Here is a 17,068-nt window from a genome sequence, read left to right on the forward strand (position 1 = left end):
TAGGCCTGCCGCCCTTAGGCCCCACCCCAGCCGTCCTCCCGGTCCTTAAGCTCTGCCCCCACACTGCTATTGGCCAGCACTCCGCAGGCCCCGCCCATGCCAGGGCAGTCTCTGCCCCCGGGCTGCCATTGGCATTTCTCCCACAGGCCCTGCCCCCTACATTGCCATTGGTCTTTTCTCCTACTAGTCACACCTCTCGGCTTAGGCAGGACCCTCAACCTCTTCGGCCATTTCTTCCCTGTAGACCACGAAGGCTGGAATCCGAGCCTCACGTGTAGCTTCCTCTCCGTTCCATGCCTTTGCTCTCTGGTTTGATCTGGTTTCCACGCGGCCCTCGGAGGGGCCTGCCAGGGAACCAGTGGCCTGTCTATAAGATGGACATGATCTGCGTTCGGGAGCTGCAGCTATGTGATCTTGGATGAATGACGTAGCTTCTCCACATCAGTGTTCGAGACTGAGAAAAGGCGTTGCGGAGATAAAAACGAGTGTGAAGTGCTCAGAACAAAGTCTGGCGCATAAGCCATAAAGCCGTGTGTAAGGCGATGATGGGCGGGTAGATTGAATACCCACCTGCTTTAATTTTAGTTATCAAACCAGGGCCTTAAGCGTGGAAGGCAGGCATTCTATCGCCGTCCTAAACCCCCAATCCCGGTTTACTTTTTCTGTCACAGGATCTCCGTAAGTTGGTCAGCCTAGCCTCAAATTTGGCAATCCTCTTGCTTCAGCCTCCCAGGTAGTGGGATAACAGGTCTGAACCACCACACTCCATTGGGTTGCATCATTCTAAAGATAAAAAAGGAAGTTCCCTGTCTCCCATCTTGGAAACGAAGCTACTGGTCAGGACACAGCCTATAGAAACGGGAGGTTTGGGAGCAGGGCACAGTTCTTGCTCTTCTCTCGGGAGTGGCCTACATATCCACTTGGCTCTGTCCACTCACAACCCTGGGGCCTTATGTTCTTAGAAACAAGACACATCAGCTTCTCTAAGGCTAGGTAGCCCCACTCCTGACCCGCTAGGCAGTGGCTTCCTGACAGACCTGTCTTTCAGTTCGTGTAACTGCGTGAGGCATCTCCTGCTTTGCACTATGGCCCAAGGGCAGAGGCCCTTCCAGAGCTGCAGGTTTCAGTGCTCTGGATGGCTGGAGGAAGCCACCTAGTTGGGAAACAGCCTGGAGGGGTAGGTGAGACGTTCTTAGGCTTCTTACTCCAGGGTCAAATGGCAATGAGTGCCCCCCCCCCTCGCCTCGACCCCAGGCGGCTGAGCTTTCATGCCTGTGGAAGTCAGTGCAGCAGGTAAGATGCCCACTCCAGTGGACCTGGCTAGGCTGTTTGCTTGACTCTCCTGTAGAGTGGGGACTAGCCCTGCCCCCAGCTCTGCCTTAGGGTTCTGTAGTTCCAAAGGTGAACGGTCACATCAGAGAGTGTCATCAACCAACAGGCTGGGAAAGTTACTGGCCTCTATTGCAGCACCTTCCACAGAGAGCCCTGGATCCTTGCTTGTCCCAGCAATAGTCATGATGGGCAGGGTTCATACACATTGGTATGAGGTCTAGGAGGTCCCTCTCCCATTACCAGAAGCTTAGTCAAATTGGAGATATGCTTTTTTTTTTTTTTTTCTTCGAGACAGGGTTTCTCTGTGTAGCCCTAGCTGTCCTGGAACTCACTCTGTAGACCAGTCTGGCCTCGAACTCAAAAATCCGCCTGCCTCTGCCTCCTAAGTGCTGGGATTAAAGGTGTTCGCCACCACTGCCCAGCATGGAGATATGCTTCTGATAAGGCCACAACACCTGTGCATTCTGTATTCATTATGATGGACAGCTTGTATACCCCAAAAGATATATGCAAAAGCCAGGTATGAAGTCATACACTGGGGAAGCTGATCACAAGTTTGAAGCCTGGCACACACTGCAAATTCGAAGTCAGCCTGGGCTAAGTTGTAAGACCTTATCTAAAAAAGGAAGCAGAGGGGGAAGGGGACAGGAAATGTGATATTTTTGATTAAATTAGTAGTATGTTTGGTCAGTGAAACCCTTACCTGGGGGGAGTTCTTGAAGGAAAAGTTACAAGGGGTGTCTAAATGGAAAAAGCAGGGAGGGAGGGTGAGCAGGTAAGGTGCTTGCGGCCAAGCTTGAGGACCTGAGTTCAACCCCATCCTCCACATGGTCCATGAGAGACTCCACAAGTTCTTCCTCTGGCCATCAAGTGCGCACTGCGCACAGAGTAAAAATTTAATTGTAGGGGCTGGAGAGATGGCTCAGCAGTTGCAAACGCTGACTGTCTTTCCAGAGGACTCGGGGTTCAATCCCCAGAACACACATGGCAGCTCACAACTGTCTGTAGCTTCAGTTCCAGGGAATCCGACGAGCTCACACCAGCATGCGTGTAGACCAAAGACCAATGCACACAGAAAAAAAAAAGTTTTTAATGTAATAGAGAGAAGGTACCCTTATACACAGTGTCGAACAGGACAGACAGCACGTCCCTGGGGGAGCTGAGACCCCACCCTAATGCTGCTCAGAGAGTTACTGCAGAGAGGAACCTCAGGAAATTGGCAGCCTGTCTCCTGGGAGAATGGGAGTTAAAGGAGGGAATGCCAAGTAGTGGCTGTGGGCACAGGGCAGGCAGGAAGGAAGGCCCTCCACCCTGCCCAGCTTGGCCAGCACTGTCTGGTCAGAGCTGTCGTTGTTCTTCCTGCCCATGGGAGTACAATGATGTCTGGAAGCTGGACCTTTGACCACTCTCTAGGAAGAGGAACTGAGGCCCAGGTCCCACCATTGTCTAGAAAAACCAGAGAATCAACCGTCAATCACGAACCACCACAGATTGGTATCAGGCCACCAACCCTTCCCTCACCAGCCCTTCATCAAATTGGAGATTTTCTTACAATAAAGGCCACGATGCCTGCGCATTATGTAATAACTCATAATGACAGACAATTTGTGTTCCCCAGAAGATATGTGCAAAAGCCAGGTATGAAGTCACACACCTGGGCAGCAGATCACGAGTGTGACACATTGCAAATTTGAAGTCGGCTAAGTTGTAAGACCTTACCTAGAAAAGGAGGCAGAGATCCGCCTGCCTCTTCCCCTCACTCTGCTCTCCTTACCTCTCTCCCTCTCTTCCTTCATTTGACTCAAGTAGGGTTTGCGAGACAGAGACAGAGCTAAGGGGCTGGGGCGATCACTCAGTGTGTAAAGTGCTTCCAGGGAAACGTGAGGACCTGAGTGTGAAGCCCCATTAACTCTTGCGTACAGGCCCGGCATAGTGACATGCATCTGTAACCCCAGCATCGGAGGGAGGAGGCAAAGATGACTGGATCTGGGGACCTGCTAGCCAGCCAGTCTAGCCAATTGGTGAGCTCCAAGTTAGGTGAGAGATATCCTCATCTCAAAAATAACGTGGAAATGATAGAGGAAATGACATGAGTTGACCTCTGGCCTCTATACCCATATATGTAAGTGAATGAGCTTGCACACAATGTACATATGTACAAATACCACCTGTTTGATCTTTTTAAAGGTAGAAATAAAAAAGTCTATGTGAGCTGAACATGGTGGCACATACCTTTAATTGCAGCACTTGGGGGAGGGGGGGTGGGCAGAGGCAGGTAGATCTGAGTTCAAGGCCAGCCTGGTCTACAGAGCAAGTTCCAGGAGAGCCCAAGCTATGAAGAGAAACCCTGTCTTGATGGAAAAGAAAAAGAGAGTGTGTGGAGCCAACACTGAGGACTGAGAACTGGAAGGGAGCATCTCACAACTGGAAGGGAGCACCTTGCAACTGGAAGGGAGCACCTCGCAGAAACATTTGAAACAGAGGACCCAGGGACTGAGGTCAGGCGTCCTTCGGGGGTTATCCCTCTAGGAAGAGAGGTGGTTGTGCCGAGGCTCCTGAGAAGTCCTAAGACCTGCAACCAGTGGGAGAAAGCCAGAAGCCAGCTGTACATGTCCAGCCTGGGCCCAGCCCCCAGATGCTGTGGCCGCAGCCAGAACAATGGAATTCCCTTTGTTTGGATCCCATCCAGTGAGGTTCACAGTTTCCGTAGTCAGCCCTCACCAGCACTAGGAGGGAAGAGGAGAGGGCTGGAGGCCCAGACTCCCCCTGTACGGATTGATGTGCTGCAGGGTGACACTTGGGCCACACAACCGTCGGGAGTACCTAGTTTCCCTGAAACACCCCAGGACAGCAGATGCATCCTGACCACAGAATAGCCACAGGGACATTTCTTTTTAATCTAGCCATGTGGCTTGGTGGACTTTGGAGAGATGCCAGCCAGACAACACTGTCTTCAGAGGCCTGTGGAGCCATCACAATACAACCTGAGCCAGCAATGACAGGTGACAGTCTCATCTATCCTTCAGAAAGTCAGTGAGAACCAGTAAATCAGCAGGAGGCCTCTGAACCCCGAGAGGGCTGACTCAATCCTGTCAGCCCAGGAACACATTCCCCTCCATGCAGAGAGCAGACCTAAGGTAGAGAAAGCTTGGTGCTGGCCCTGGGGCCACACATGCAGCATCTTAGCCACTCAGGAGGCTGAGGGAGGAAGATCACAGTTTTGTTCAAGAGATGCCTGGACTTTAGAGTAAGTTCAAAGGCAACTAGGGTAACTTAGTGAGATCCTTCTTAAAATAAAATAGGAAAAGAGAAGCCAGTTAGTGGTGGCGCGTGCCTTTAATCCCAGCACTCAGGAGGCAAAGGCAGGCGAATCTCTGAGTTTGAGGCCAGCCTGGTCTCTCAAGCATAGCTTGGAGCCCTTACTTAGAACATGCAAGGCCCTGATTTCAATTCCCATTTCAACAACACACAGACACACACACAGACACACACACACACAGACACACACACACACATACACACACACACGGAGGAAGGAAAGGCAAAGATATGCTTTCCCGTTGTCTTGGTAAACTGGGGTTTTTTTGGGAGTAAGGAATTCTCCCAGGCCTTGCTCCCTGTGTCAGTATATTGGAAAATGGAACCTCACCCTCTGTGAGTCTGAGGGAAGTAAGAGGTTCTAGGGGACTTTAGATGAACCGGCCTGGCCAAAATAGGGGGTTCTGGAACCCTGGCCTCCACCTGACAAAACCAAACCAAAACAAAAAAAACTGACGCACTGCATTTAAGCTGTCCTTGCCTCTGTGTGTGAGGGAAAGATTTCTCTCTCCTGGCTTTGAACCCAGAGGGTGCTACCCCCAAGACAGAATGAGAGGCAGGGCTCCCAGGAACCTGGGTTAAAAGTAGCTCCCAGGCTGGCTGTGGAGTGCAGCCCCAAGTTGAGCCCTTCTCCTTCCTGTGCAGTACTTGTGGGGAAGGTTCTGGAAGCTGCCTTGAGGGGTAGCATTCCTACTCATCTTACTCAGAATGAACTGTAGGGCAGGGAGGTGGGGCCCTTTATTGATCAGTTTGGGGCCCTTGGGCTTTAAGAGAGAACCTCTAGTGGCGCCTACCCCTGAGGTTCCCTGTCTGTACACCCAGCACCAGCCATGGTGAAGAAGCAGCTTCCAGATCCATCTGAGTCTGGCCTCAGTCTCACGGGCTAATGCCTGGACTCTGAAAAAGGAAGGCCTTTTCAAGGTCAAGGCCAAGGTCCTCCAGAGCACCGGCAGGGAAGGCCATGCTCTTTCTCTGCCCCTCCCTTGATAGCCTTTCTATGACCTTGCAGGGCCTCCTGACCAAGTCCAAAGTCCCCAGAACCAGCCTCATCTCTGACAGGCCCTGCCTTTCCCCAGGAGGAGCAGGCAGTAATTGATGAATACTGGGTAAGGCCAGATGTGTATGTTTCTAGAACACCTGTGGCAGCACAGGCACCACCACCCCCACTCCCAGCTGCTTGCTCACAGGCATCCAGAGACACACCAGGGCACACTTCCTGGTTTACAGATGGAAAACCTGAGGCTCACTTAACTCACCTGCTCTGGCTGCTCCGGCCAGGTGGGTCCACACCTAAACTCTTCTGCGTGTGGGTCCTTTCTCCCATAGTGAGCTGGCTATGAAGACAAGAGCTTCTCTTCATCTAGGGTGAAGTTGGTCACGGTGCTGGCTAGTTTTATGCCAACTTGCCACAAGGTAAAAGTTATGTGAAAGGAAGAACCCCAGTTGAGAAAGTGTTTCCATAAAATCCAGCTGTAGGGCATTTCCTTAACTAGTGATTCATGGGGGAGGGCCCAGCCCATTGTGGGTGGGGCCATCCCTGGGCTTGGTGGTCCTGGGTTCTATAAGAAAGCAGGCTGAGCAAGCCAGTAAGCAGCACCCTCCATGGCCTCTGCATCAGCTCCTACCCCAGGTTCCTGCCTTGCTTGAGGTCCTGCCCTCACTGTGTTTGATGATGATCTGTTGTTGGATGGAACTCTGAGTAACCCTTTCCTCCCCAGGTTGCTTTTGGTCGTGGTGTTTCATCACAGCAACAGTAACCGTAACTAAGACAGACACGTTGGTGCACACCATCATGCCCGCATTTGGGAGGATCAGAAGTCTGGGCTGTGGAAGAGCCTGTACAAACAGCTGGAGTGGAGGTGCTCTCTGAGGTCCCACTCCAGCCTCTGTAGATCTTGCCACACCTTTCTGCTTCTCCCGGCCTCTGTGAGCCACTGGTGGGACAGACGGCTCTGGAAGAAATCACAGAAGAGAGATGCACAGAAAATCCATCCATTTGGAGCTGGGCATTGCAATGTAGTCATCATTCACACCATCCCCCACCCTGCTCGTTCATTCTCTCTAAACAGTGGACTCTATCATATCTTTAATCCCAGCACCCAGGAGGCAGAGGTAGGGGAATCTTGCTTAAGGCTAGCCTGGTCTACATACTGAGATGCAGGCCAGCCAAGGGTACATTGTGAACTGCTGTCTCAAAAAAAAATTTTTTTTTAAAAATTTAATTTTATAAAGTTCTCAGCCTGGCAGTGGTAGCACAGGCCTTTAATCCCAGCACTTAGGAGGCAGGAGGATCTCTGTGAGTTCAAGGCCAGCCTGGTCTACAGATCTAGTTCCAGGACACACAAAGAAACCCTGTCTTGAAAAACAAAACAAAAAATGTTCTCTCATCTGAAGCTGCTTCCTCGATTAGGCCTCTCCCCATCTCAGCCAGCAGCCTGGCTGCACCCCGCCCCCATGCTGGGGAGTCTTAGGGTGACATTGAGCTGTCATTAGTGGGGCTCCAGTGGGCACTGGGGGTGGTCATCATTCACACTATCCCTCACTCTGCTCATTCATTCTCTCTAAACAGTGGACTCTATCATTCTGCCGGCACTCTCTGTTCCCACATCTTTTGGGGGCTGGTCCAAGCTCCCCAGCAAGATTCCTCAACACAAGGGCTCCCCACACAACCTCCTTCCTGAACCCCAGAGCCACACTGTGTTCATCCACCATCTATATGCATATCCCTTTCTCTGTTCCCCTTCACCCCTATTCCCTGCAGAATAAAAGTACCCTGTAGTGGGTCACAGGGCTCAGATAGGGAGTAGAACTCACTTGGTGTTAGAATAGGGGGTGGGGGTGGGGGAGATCCACACACAGCACAAATCTGAAAACATCACACACAAGAAGACCTGAGATACACGGCTTCAGTAATGTTGTAACACAGCAAGAGGCCAGGAGAAACCTGAACACAGGCACACCACCACACTCTTGGAGACTTGTGTGGACAGAATTCCAACAGTCTCCCCCACCCCACCACCACCACCACCCCCAGCTCTCTTTTCATTAGTTTGGTTGAAGAAAATGCAAATGCCATGTTTTAAGTTTTCAAACAGCACAAATTGCAATTCACACTCGCGTGACAGTTTTGAATAGTGTTTACCTGTCTACTCTCCACCCCATTCCTTCCCTTCCAGCCACACACACATCTATTGTCCAGCTGTCCAGCCACTCCGCTGTCAGTCCATCCATCCAACCATGCACCTATCCATCCATCTCTACATGTACCCACCCACCCATCTCTCCTGTCCATCAGCCAGCCTGTCATCTTCCCTCCCTCCCTCCTTTTATCCATATCTCCAACCATCCTCCTTCACCCACTTCTCATCTTTGTTTCACAGTCTTTCATCCATCCACACATCCCTTTATTCATCTACCTTTATGCCCACCCTTCATCCATCTCTATCCATACACGCATCCATCTGCCCCAGGCATCTTTACATCCACCCTCCCCATCCACTCTTCCTTCATCCACCTCTCTTCTTCCATGCACCCATACAAAGCGAAGATTACAGGAAACAGCAATAGTAATCATTTAAACTTTTCAGTTTTGTATTTTTATGTGTGTTTCATCAGCATGTGTGTGTGTGTGCACTACATACATGCCTGGTGCCTGCCAGAGAGCACCAGCTGGAGTTACAGACTGGTGTGAGGCACCATGTGGGTGGTCCTCTGAACCACTGACCTGCCTTAGGCCCTTCCAAGGGATTCCAGAGCATACAATGGCTGGCTAGTTGCTTCTCTCAGTCACGCACACACAGCATCTTGGAAAGTTGGAGGAACAGAGCCTGGAAACAGTGCTTCCAGACGTGTCAGCAGGATCAGCTAACAGCAGGTGAACTCAGAATGGAATGGAAACAAAAGGTAGTCCTGGCTGTCCTGGAATTCCCTCTGTAGACCAGGCTGGCCTCAAACTCAGAGTTCCACCTTGCCTCTGCCTCCCTGAGTGCTGGGATTAAAGGGGTGTGCCACCAACACTCGGGTCTCCCCACCCCCCAAACCAAAGGAACTGCAGATATATTTGCATCTGAGTATTTGTGTACATGTGTGTATGCATGTATGTGTGTGCATGCATGTGTGCATGTGTGTGCATGTGTGTACATGGGGAAGCCAGAGGTCAACTTCACCATCCACCTTATTTTTTTGTTGTTGGTTTTTGTTTTGTTTTGTTTTGTTTTTTTGAGACAGGATCTCTTACTAGCCTCGAGCTGGCCAGGCTGGCTGGCTAATAAGCCTCAGCTTGCCTTCCCCTCCCCAGCACTTGGACTGCATGTGTGTGCTGCTTAGAGTTTTGTTTTATTTTTGGAGACAGTGTCTCACTATGTAGCCTTGGCTGGTCTGGAACTACGTAGACCAGGCTGTTCTCAAAATCACAGTGATCTGCCTCCCTCTGCCTTCCAAGTGCTGGAATTTAGGGCATGATCCACTGTGCCTGGCTAGTTTTGTTGTTGTTGTTGTATTTTAATATACATTCTAGGAATCGAACTTAGGGCCTCCTGCTTGCTTGGCAAACAACCTACTCAGGCATCTCCTCAGCCTGCATGTATTTTTATGTATTTTTGTATATACATGTGCTTCCATGTTTTTTGTTTTGTTTTTTGGTTTTTTTTTGTTTTGTTTTTTCTTTTATTTTTTATTTATTTTTTTATTTTTCAAGACAGGGTTTCTCTGTATAGCCCTGGCTATCCTGGAACTCACTCTGTAGACCAGACTGGCCTCAAACTCAGAAATCTGCCTGCCTCTGCTTCCCAAGTGCTGGGATTAAAGGCGTGTGCCACCACTGCCTGGCTGTGTTTTCATGTTTGTACTGTATTTGTGCGTGTACACTACAGTTTTGTGACCATATACCCATCTGTGTGCACACATGCATTTGTATGTCTGTATGCCATGTGCATATGTCGACTTGTACATTTGTGTCTGTGTGTTACACGTCTTGTGTGAACATGGCAGGTCAACCTCTTCAGGAACTGGGTCTTGCCCTGGGGCCTACAGGGAGAATTTCTCGGCTCTCCTCTCTAAGTGCTTGTGTGGCGGCATGGCTGAGGGCTGCAGAGGCAGTAGACCACATGACCTGACACTGTGGGATCGTTTTAGAGGTAGCCGCAAACGGGTGACCTCAAGTTCTGGTAGGGTCCACCATGTGGCTTGCTATGCCATTCACAGGATCAAGAGCAGCAGGCTTGGGGCCTAGGTCAAGCCAAGTTTGACTACTGTATGTAATGAAAACCCCCCAGGTATCCAGAGGGGCAGATGCTGGGGACAGCACCTGAAACACCTCACTGAACAGATGAAGAAGTGGAGTGGAGTGGTAGTGCAGGCGGCAGGGAGGTACGCGATGAGGCAGGACTTCAGGTGGGTCAGCCCTGGCTCGTCAGCCAGCCCTGTCCAAGGGAAGCATCACATATGCCAAGGGAGGGAGTGGGCACTGGCAGGGAACAGCCTCTCTCATGTATTATGTCAGCGGTGCCCCGTCCCCGCCTACACCACAGCCTCTCTGCTTTCATCTCTTAGAAGCCGGCCTGGGAAGAGAGGAGCTGAGAGGAAGGAATCCGCAGGCTGGGTCCCATGAATGGCCCCCAGGAGCCCTGGCACACACTGGACTGTTCTTTGAATCCTGGCTGTTCTGGGCTTAATTAACGAGTAGCTCAGGGGCACCCCTTTCTCCTTATTCAGAGAGCCCCAGCACCATGGAAACCTTTTCCAGGGTCCTCAGGCAGGCACTGACTAATAGGGCCATCCCTCCAGCTGTAACTGGGTCCAACTTGAGGGAGCCCATGGGAAGGCATGGCTATTAGTGGGTGCCTGTGCAGACAGGCCAGCCTGTTCCCGTCCTCATCATTGGTATTCTGAACCTGACAGCGCTGCCAAAGGGAACGAGGATTCAAATTCTTTTTTCTGTGTTCCCCGAGGACTTGGGGAAATCGCATATTTAAAACTATCCTGGTCAGTCAGTTCCCCAGACTTTAAGAAGGCATGTATGAGCCAGGCTGGGTGGTGCAGGCTCTATTCCTAGCTCCTTGGGAAGTTGAGGCAAAAAGGTCCCTCATTCAAGGCGTGTCTTAGGCTACAGGCTGGGTTCAAGACCGACCTGGGTGACTTAACATTGTGGTTTGTTGTTTTTTTCCCATTAAAGAGCCAGGAAGTGGCCGTAATAAGGCTCAACGGGTTAAGGTTTTGCTGCCAAGCCTCGAGACCTGAGATCAATTCCCTGCTATCAACACAGCAGAAGAAATGAACTGGCTCCTGCAACCTTTCTTTTGATCTCCACAGGATGCTGTGGTCCATGCACACCCCCATACACATACACCCACAAAATTATACTTTTACAAAAGGCCTGGGGCATGGCTAGGTAGCGAAAGAGCTTGCCATGGAAACCTGAGGACCCGAGTTCAGATTGCCAACCTCAACTGGTTTGGTGAGGCAGCACCCGTGTGAAACACCCAGTGTGGGAAGGACAGACAGGCTGATTCCTGGATGTGTTAGCCAGCCAGTGTAACTGATTCAGGGGGATCCAGGTCCATGAAAGACTGTCTCTAAAGGTCCAGTGGAGCCTGGACAGATGGCTCAGTGTGAATAAGAGCACCTCTTGTTCTGGCAGGGGACTGAGGTTCAATTCCCAGCACCCACATGGTGGTTCACAATTGTCTGTAACTCCAGGTTCCAGGGGATCCGATGCTCCCTTATGACCTCTGAGAGTACCATATGTGCAAGCAAAACACACATTCACACACACTTGAATATCCTCACAAACATGAACAAGTACATATACATATAAACATACATACATACAAAAATTTAAATGTTCTCATTATTTTCCCGCTTCCCTTCTCTCCCTTTTGCTCCAGTCCAGTTATTATTATTATTTGTAAGTACACTGTAGCTGTCTTCAGACACCCCATAAGAGGGCATCAGGCCCCATTATGAATGGTTGTGAGCCACCATGTGGTTGCTGGGATTTGAACTCATGTCCTCCGAAGAGCAGTCAGTGCTCTTAACCACTGAGTCCAAATGTTCTCATTGTCACACACACACACACACACACACACACACACACACACACACACACGCACCATGACATGCATACACATGTATACACATGTCAGAAGACAATTTGTGGTTCTCTCTTCCACCCTGTGGGTGAAGACTGAACTCAGGTTTTCAGGCATGATACCAAGAAGTGCCTTTATCTACTGAGCCATCGTACTGGCTATAAATCACAATAATTTTTTTAGCTGGGTGTGGTGGTGCATGCTTTTAACCCCATACCAGTAAGTCACTGGCCTGAGCTGCTTTGAGTTTTATTTCCCAGCTTCTTGATGCAGGTGCTTTGACAGGTGCTTGCCCAGCCATGGCTTGCACTAGACAGGTTAGTTGGTTACAGTTATGGCTGCTATATGCAGACCCCTGTGAACCTCGGGTAGGTAGAATCCTCAAGAAAGGGCCAGCCTGGCTCCATGTCAGTCATCTGTGTTTGCCAAGTCTCTGGCCCTCAGAGCTTCTAAGCTACACGGGAACGGAAACGGACACTGCCTCCCCTCCCCAAGGAGGAGTTTGCAATTAGTTTGACCAGGATATACTGGAATTTTTATTTAGACCTCAGAAGTTGAGATCGCATTCCCGGGAAGGTATTTATAGGTTTAAAGACATCTGTTCTGCGCTTAACTTCCCTCTTTCTCTAATGATTGGGCTCTTCACACAGAGGGCTCTGGCTCTGCGAGACTGAAGCCACAGTCCTCACTCCTTCCTCGGGAGACAAAAATAGACATTTATCAGACGGAATCCAGCCGGCACCTGCAGTCAGGGGCATTCAGGCACAGTCACTCCTTGATGCTGAAATGAGTGGACCTACAAAAAGCTCCTGACCTGCTGTGGGACTTTACACAAACGCCAGGCACAGGGCCCTGGCAATTTAGTTCTGGTCACCCATCAAAAGGTCTACAGGGTCTGTGGTCTTGGCGGCTTCTAAGGCCCCTCTGAATGCTGCATGCCCCTGTGGTCATACTGCATTAAGCATGCGGTCATGCTGGAGGTGTGGCTCAGAAATAGAGCATTTGCCTAGCATATAGGACGACCTCAGCCCCAGCCCCAGCCCCAGCCCCAGCCCCATCCCCAGCACCGTACAAAAGCTCACTGAATTCAATCTCCACAGGTTTGCTCCCACCCACACACAGCTCACTGCTGTCTGTTTTGCTAGTTTTGGGAAGCCTGGTTTGTACCAACCCCCTCTCTGTGCTTCCTCCTCAGCTGCATCTGGTGGGTGGAGGTGAAGCAAGGAGAGCAGAGAGATGTGGTGTTTCCTGGATCTTGCTTTTTCACAGGGATGGCGTCTTCAAGGAGGGTGGTTCCAGTCTGTTCCTGGCTTTTGAGGTAAGAGGAACAGCATCTCATAAGGTCCCTGCAAGCACCATGCTCCAAGCCCAGCTGGCTTCCTGTGCACTCTCCAGAGCTGCCCAGGGCCTCCAGCAAGCATGTGAGTGTGAGTGGTGTGAGGAGCCATTCACTTTTTCAGCTGTCCACACAGGTCAGCTGCAGCAGTGTGGCGGTCAGCAGGCAGATGCCACCCACGGGGCAGGGTCACCGTCTACTTTTTCTTGTGTCAGTGCTTGCTTAAAGAGTGGGTCACAGAGAGAGCACAGGCTCTTTTAGAGATGAACTACCTACCAGCCTACACAGAAGGCTCACTCCTGTTCTTTAAGCCTCAAGGTGATGTGGAGGTGGTGCTATGGGGCACAGTGACGTCACTTACCCGTTTCAGTGCACATACCTGGGCCCGCTTTGGTTCTGAATACTGAGGTCTAAGGCCCTCAGAAATGTCTCCATTCCTACTACCCCCAGGGATAAATTGTGCTGCTTCCTAAGGCCCCACTTACAGTTCACAGGCCACAGCTGACTGTGTCCCAGACTAGTCACACTCTCAGAAGGCTTGGCCCAGCCACGGCCTCTGCTCCTCCCCCGATCCTACCATAGTCCCTGGCGGTTGGCATAGACCTCATCCCTCTGTAGTTTTGGTTTTGTCAATGGCCCTAGCCGGCCAGTCAGGCGTGGGAAACTTTACCTACAAAACCAAGCCAAGCACATGGACTCTGTCTTACATATCAGGTGAGGTTCAGGCCGGCAGGACTTCCAGTTCCCACATCAGCTCCTGGAGAGGTCAGGGGGAGCTCACTGCACTGCCCCCAGACCCCAGACAGGCTACCATGCCCCTCCCCCAGGCGCTTTCTCTGATTCAGATAAGCCAGGGGCAATCTGCTCTGGCAATGGCGCGTGGGTGGAGTGCAGAGGACACAGGACACCTGCCAAAGCCAGAGGCTTCAGGCACCCACATTTACTGGGGCAGCTTTAAGACAGGGTTGGCCTTTAATAGATTGGCTGCTGCACCAAAGCACAGGAGGGTTACAGCTTCCCTGTTTTTCAGAGGCATGTTCTCAGAAAACCCAGGTGCAGGGGCTGATCAGACCTCACTACCTACTAGCCAGGCTGGGTGTACAGGTTGGTCCTGCCCTGCAGCTGGGGTGCCATCTTGCATAGCCCCTTTTCCTGAGGTGGAGCACTCCCTTGGGTGAAGGTGCAGACACCCCACCCCAACTTGTGACTGCTTGCTCACTCAGAACACTCAGTGCACAAATGGCTGCTGTTAAACAAGGGAGGGGGGCAGGGGGCGGTATGCAGACCCCTGCTGGCCCCAGGGAAGGTACAGGCACACGAGGGCCACCTGTAGCCGCTGTCTTAGGTCTTAGAGGGTGGGATCTGAAGCTTCAAGTGGTGGCATCAATCACAGGGAACAGAGCCAAATTCTGACATGGAAGCAGATCTACAAGGGCTCCAGTCGGCTGCCATGTGAGTAAAGTAGCCATCAGTTCACTGAGAAACTAACTTGGCAGGCAGCCTACAGGCCAAAAGAGCCAGCCAGGGTCCTGGCTGAGTTGTTTTTTTGCCCCCTGGTGGAGAAAAATGGGTAGGCAGCTGCCCCTGGTCCCATCACAATATTAGGGGTACTTAAACCTTCCAGGAAGCAGGTAGACAAAGCTGGGCCCCCTTCCTGGTCACTAACTGCCAAGTCCAGCTCACTTCCTGGGTCTCCCATGCCCAGCCTGCTGTGTGCCATATCAGGCAGGTGTTTTGTGGAGAAGGAGGCCAGGAATTAAATGGTCCCTAAAAGCAAACCTTTTGGGTGTTCCCACTGTCTAGTTCAAGAAGGAACCTTATAACATTAGGTCTTTCCTGAGACAAATGCCAGTTCTATGGAACCCGGAAGTTCCATCTCCAGTGACCTATGGAGAAAACCAGTGGCCAGTCCAACAGGCACTCTCCAGGGCACACTTGGGCAGCAGGCCTAAGCTACATGGAACCCTACCCCAACTCATGACTGCTCACTCTGGGTACTTCTAAAACCCTGCCCAAGCCCGAAGTCCCTCATTCTCACCCACTGACAGGAGCTAATTTCACAGACAAGGGGCCAACACCTCAAGCTGCTGAATGATTCGTGGGCCAGATGGCACTGGTGGTCTGCAGGTACCTCTGCACTACCAGTGACAGGCTCGGACTGGAATTTGTCCTTCCCTGAGACATTATCTCCTCTGGGACAATGGGCTGCCTCCCGGCCCTGCTGTCTGCCTTGTGTCTGGGTGACCTGAGCCATCCTCGGGCCGCTTCTCATTAGTGGCTGTACCATTCTGTGTTGCTGCTGCCTGGTACTCTTCCCAGAGTTCATGCTCCTGGGGTGGGGGTGGAGGTGGTGGGGGATAAGAACAGGAGGAATAAGGAGCCCATGTGACAGGGACTCAGTTGGGAGCCCTGATGTCCACAGCTTCTTGCTGGCTCTCCTATGACTGCATCCTGCTGTGGGCAAGGGAGACTTAGCTGTAGCACCTGTTAAGGCACTGGGCAGCAGCGGACCAGGAAGGCTAGGCCTACATGGCAGCTGACAGTGCCAAGGTTGAGGGCAAGTTCTCATCTTTGCAGGACTCGCCGCTGCCCTGGGAGGCCAGACATGGAAGTGGGAGGTAGCCACCCTCCCTCCTTCCGTTCTTCCCTCCATCCCCAGAGAGCACAGAGCCACCAGGATCCCTCAAAGGCACGGGCACGACACATAAGAAAATGGATGGCTGAGGTGTTCCCGAGCGAGGCAGGGCTCTTCCCCAGCAAGATAGCCATCTTCTTAGAGTCAGAGTTCTCTAACTTGTCCCCACAGCCACCTCACCTGGAGGCAATGACTGGGGTCCTAGAATGGGGAGGGGCTTTTCTTCCTGGGCAGAAATGGCGAAAAGATAATGTCATCTGAGTCATCCGAGCAGACGTCCTCCACGGGTGGCGGTGACAAGGGCTGCAGTCTTGGGGGACAGGGCTCAGCTGAAAGGAACCAGAGAGGGAAGTCAGCCACTGAGAGTCAGTCACAGGGTGTAGACGGGCTACACACACGGCCATCTGCAGTTCCTGGCACTCAAGACTGAAGGCTCTCCCACACAGCCACGGGCCCACCTTCAGAGCCCCTGCAAATGACACTATGGAGCCTCTTGCTGGCTCCTGCCCTTGAGATAGTCTGGCAGCTGCTGATATTAAAACACTTGCAAGCCTACTGGGTGATACACCCGGAGAGCTAAAGGGGCAGTAGGGGAAGGAGGAAGAAGAGGAGGGGAAGGATCACACATTTGGGGCTAGCTTGGGTCATACAGTGAGTTTGAGGCCAGTCTGGACTACAGAGTAGTCCTACAGACTAAGATTAGCTCAGAAAACAAGCCCATGCAAAGGGATTCAGAACTGAGTGGCCCTGTGTATAGCAGGTCCTGGCTGCACAGCTCCCCAACCCCCAGCCTGCCCTGCTTGGTGTGGAGTGGAGATGAGGCCGGGGGACGGGACAGGGGACGGGATGGGGGGGCTGGGGGGGGGACGGGACTTACCCAGGGACGGCCCTGCACTTCCACTGCTGCTGCTCCTTTCCTCACACATCACCTCCTTCACACTGGGCACAGCCTCCAGACTGGATGGGGACAGGCAGTCCCCGCAGCCCCCTCGGGTGGAGTTGGGGACTGAGGGAGCAGGTTCAAATGTGACCGTCTCCCTCTGCTCCTCCTCGGCATAGAGCCCCACACCGATTGCTCCTAACAACGAAGGCGGGGATGATCGGTTACAGTTTTGAGATTTAAAAAGAACAAGAAGATTCCAACCCAACAGTGAAACAGATGACATGGCTGTCCAGCTCTTCCTCAACAGCTCCCACCACAGTTCATGTACACTGCAGCCGCAGAAAGCTTAATGGCCGTCCCCAGGTCTTCTTTTACTGTATTTCATACTCTCTCAGTGTAGGCACCGTGTACCATGGTGTGGACGAAGAGGGCCAAGGACAACCGGAGTTGGGGTCCTCACCTCCCAGCTTGTCTGC

General features: G+C 51.8%; 1 protein-coding gene across 17 annotated transcripts in view; it reads right to left on the reverse strand.

The window, feature by feature from the left end:
- Positions 1–2,406: 2,406 nt before the first annotated feature.
- Positions 2,407–17,068, reverse strand: part of Iqce (IQ motif containing E) — a 50,853-nt gene continuing 36,191 nt past the window's right edge. For 8 of the 17 annotated variants that reach the window (XM_076923534.1, XM_076923529.1, XM_076923532.1 and 5 more), the window contains 3 exons: positions 16,587–16,787; positions 15,890–16,038; positions 12,247–13,048 (listed from right to left, as the gene is read on the reverse strand). In XM_076923534.1, coding sequence (XP_076779649.1) covers positions 15,911–16,038; positions 16,587–16,787 — 329 coding nt within the window. In that variant the 3' untranslated portion in view covers positions 12,247–13,048; positions 15,890–15,910. Of the gene's footprint in view, positions 6,603–12,246; positions 13,049–15,889; positions 16,039–16,586; positions 16,788–17,068 lie in introns of those variants that run through there. The other 9 variants (XR_013107144.1, XR_013107142.1, XR_013107140.1 and 6 more) reach the window with 4 other exon arrangements.

The sequence above is a fragment of the Arvicanthis niloticus genome, chromosome 24 (assembly GCF_011762505.2).
Source record: "Arvicanthis niloticus isolate mArvNil1 chromosome 24, mArvNil1.pat.X, whole genome shotgun sequence".
Classification (NCBI taxonomy): Eukaryota; Metazoa; Chordata; class Mammalia; order Rodentia; family Muridae; genus Arvicanthis; species Arvicanthis niloticus.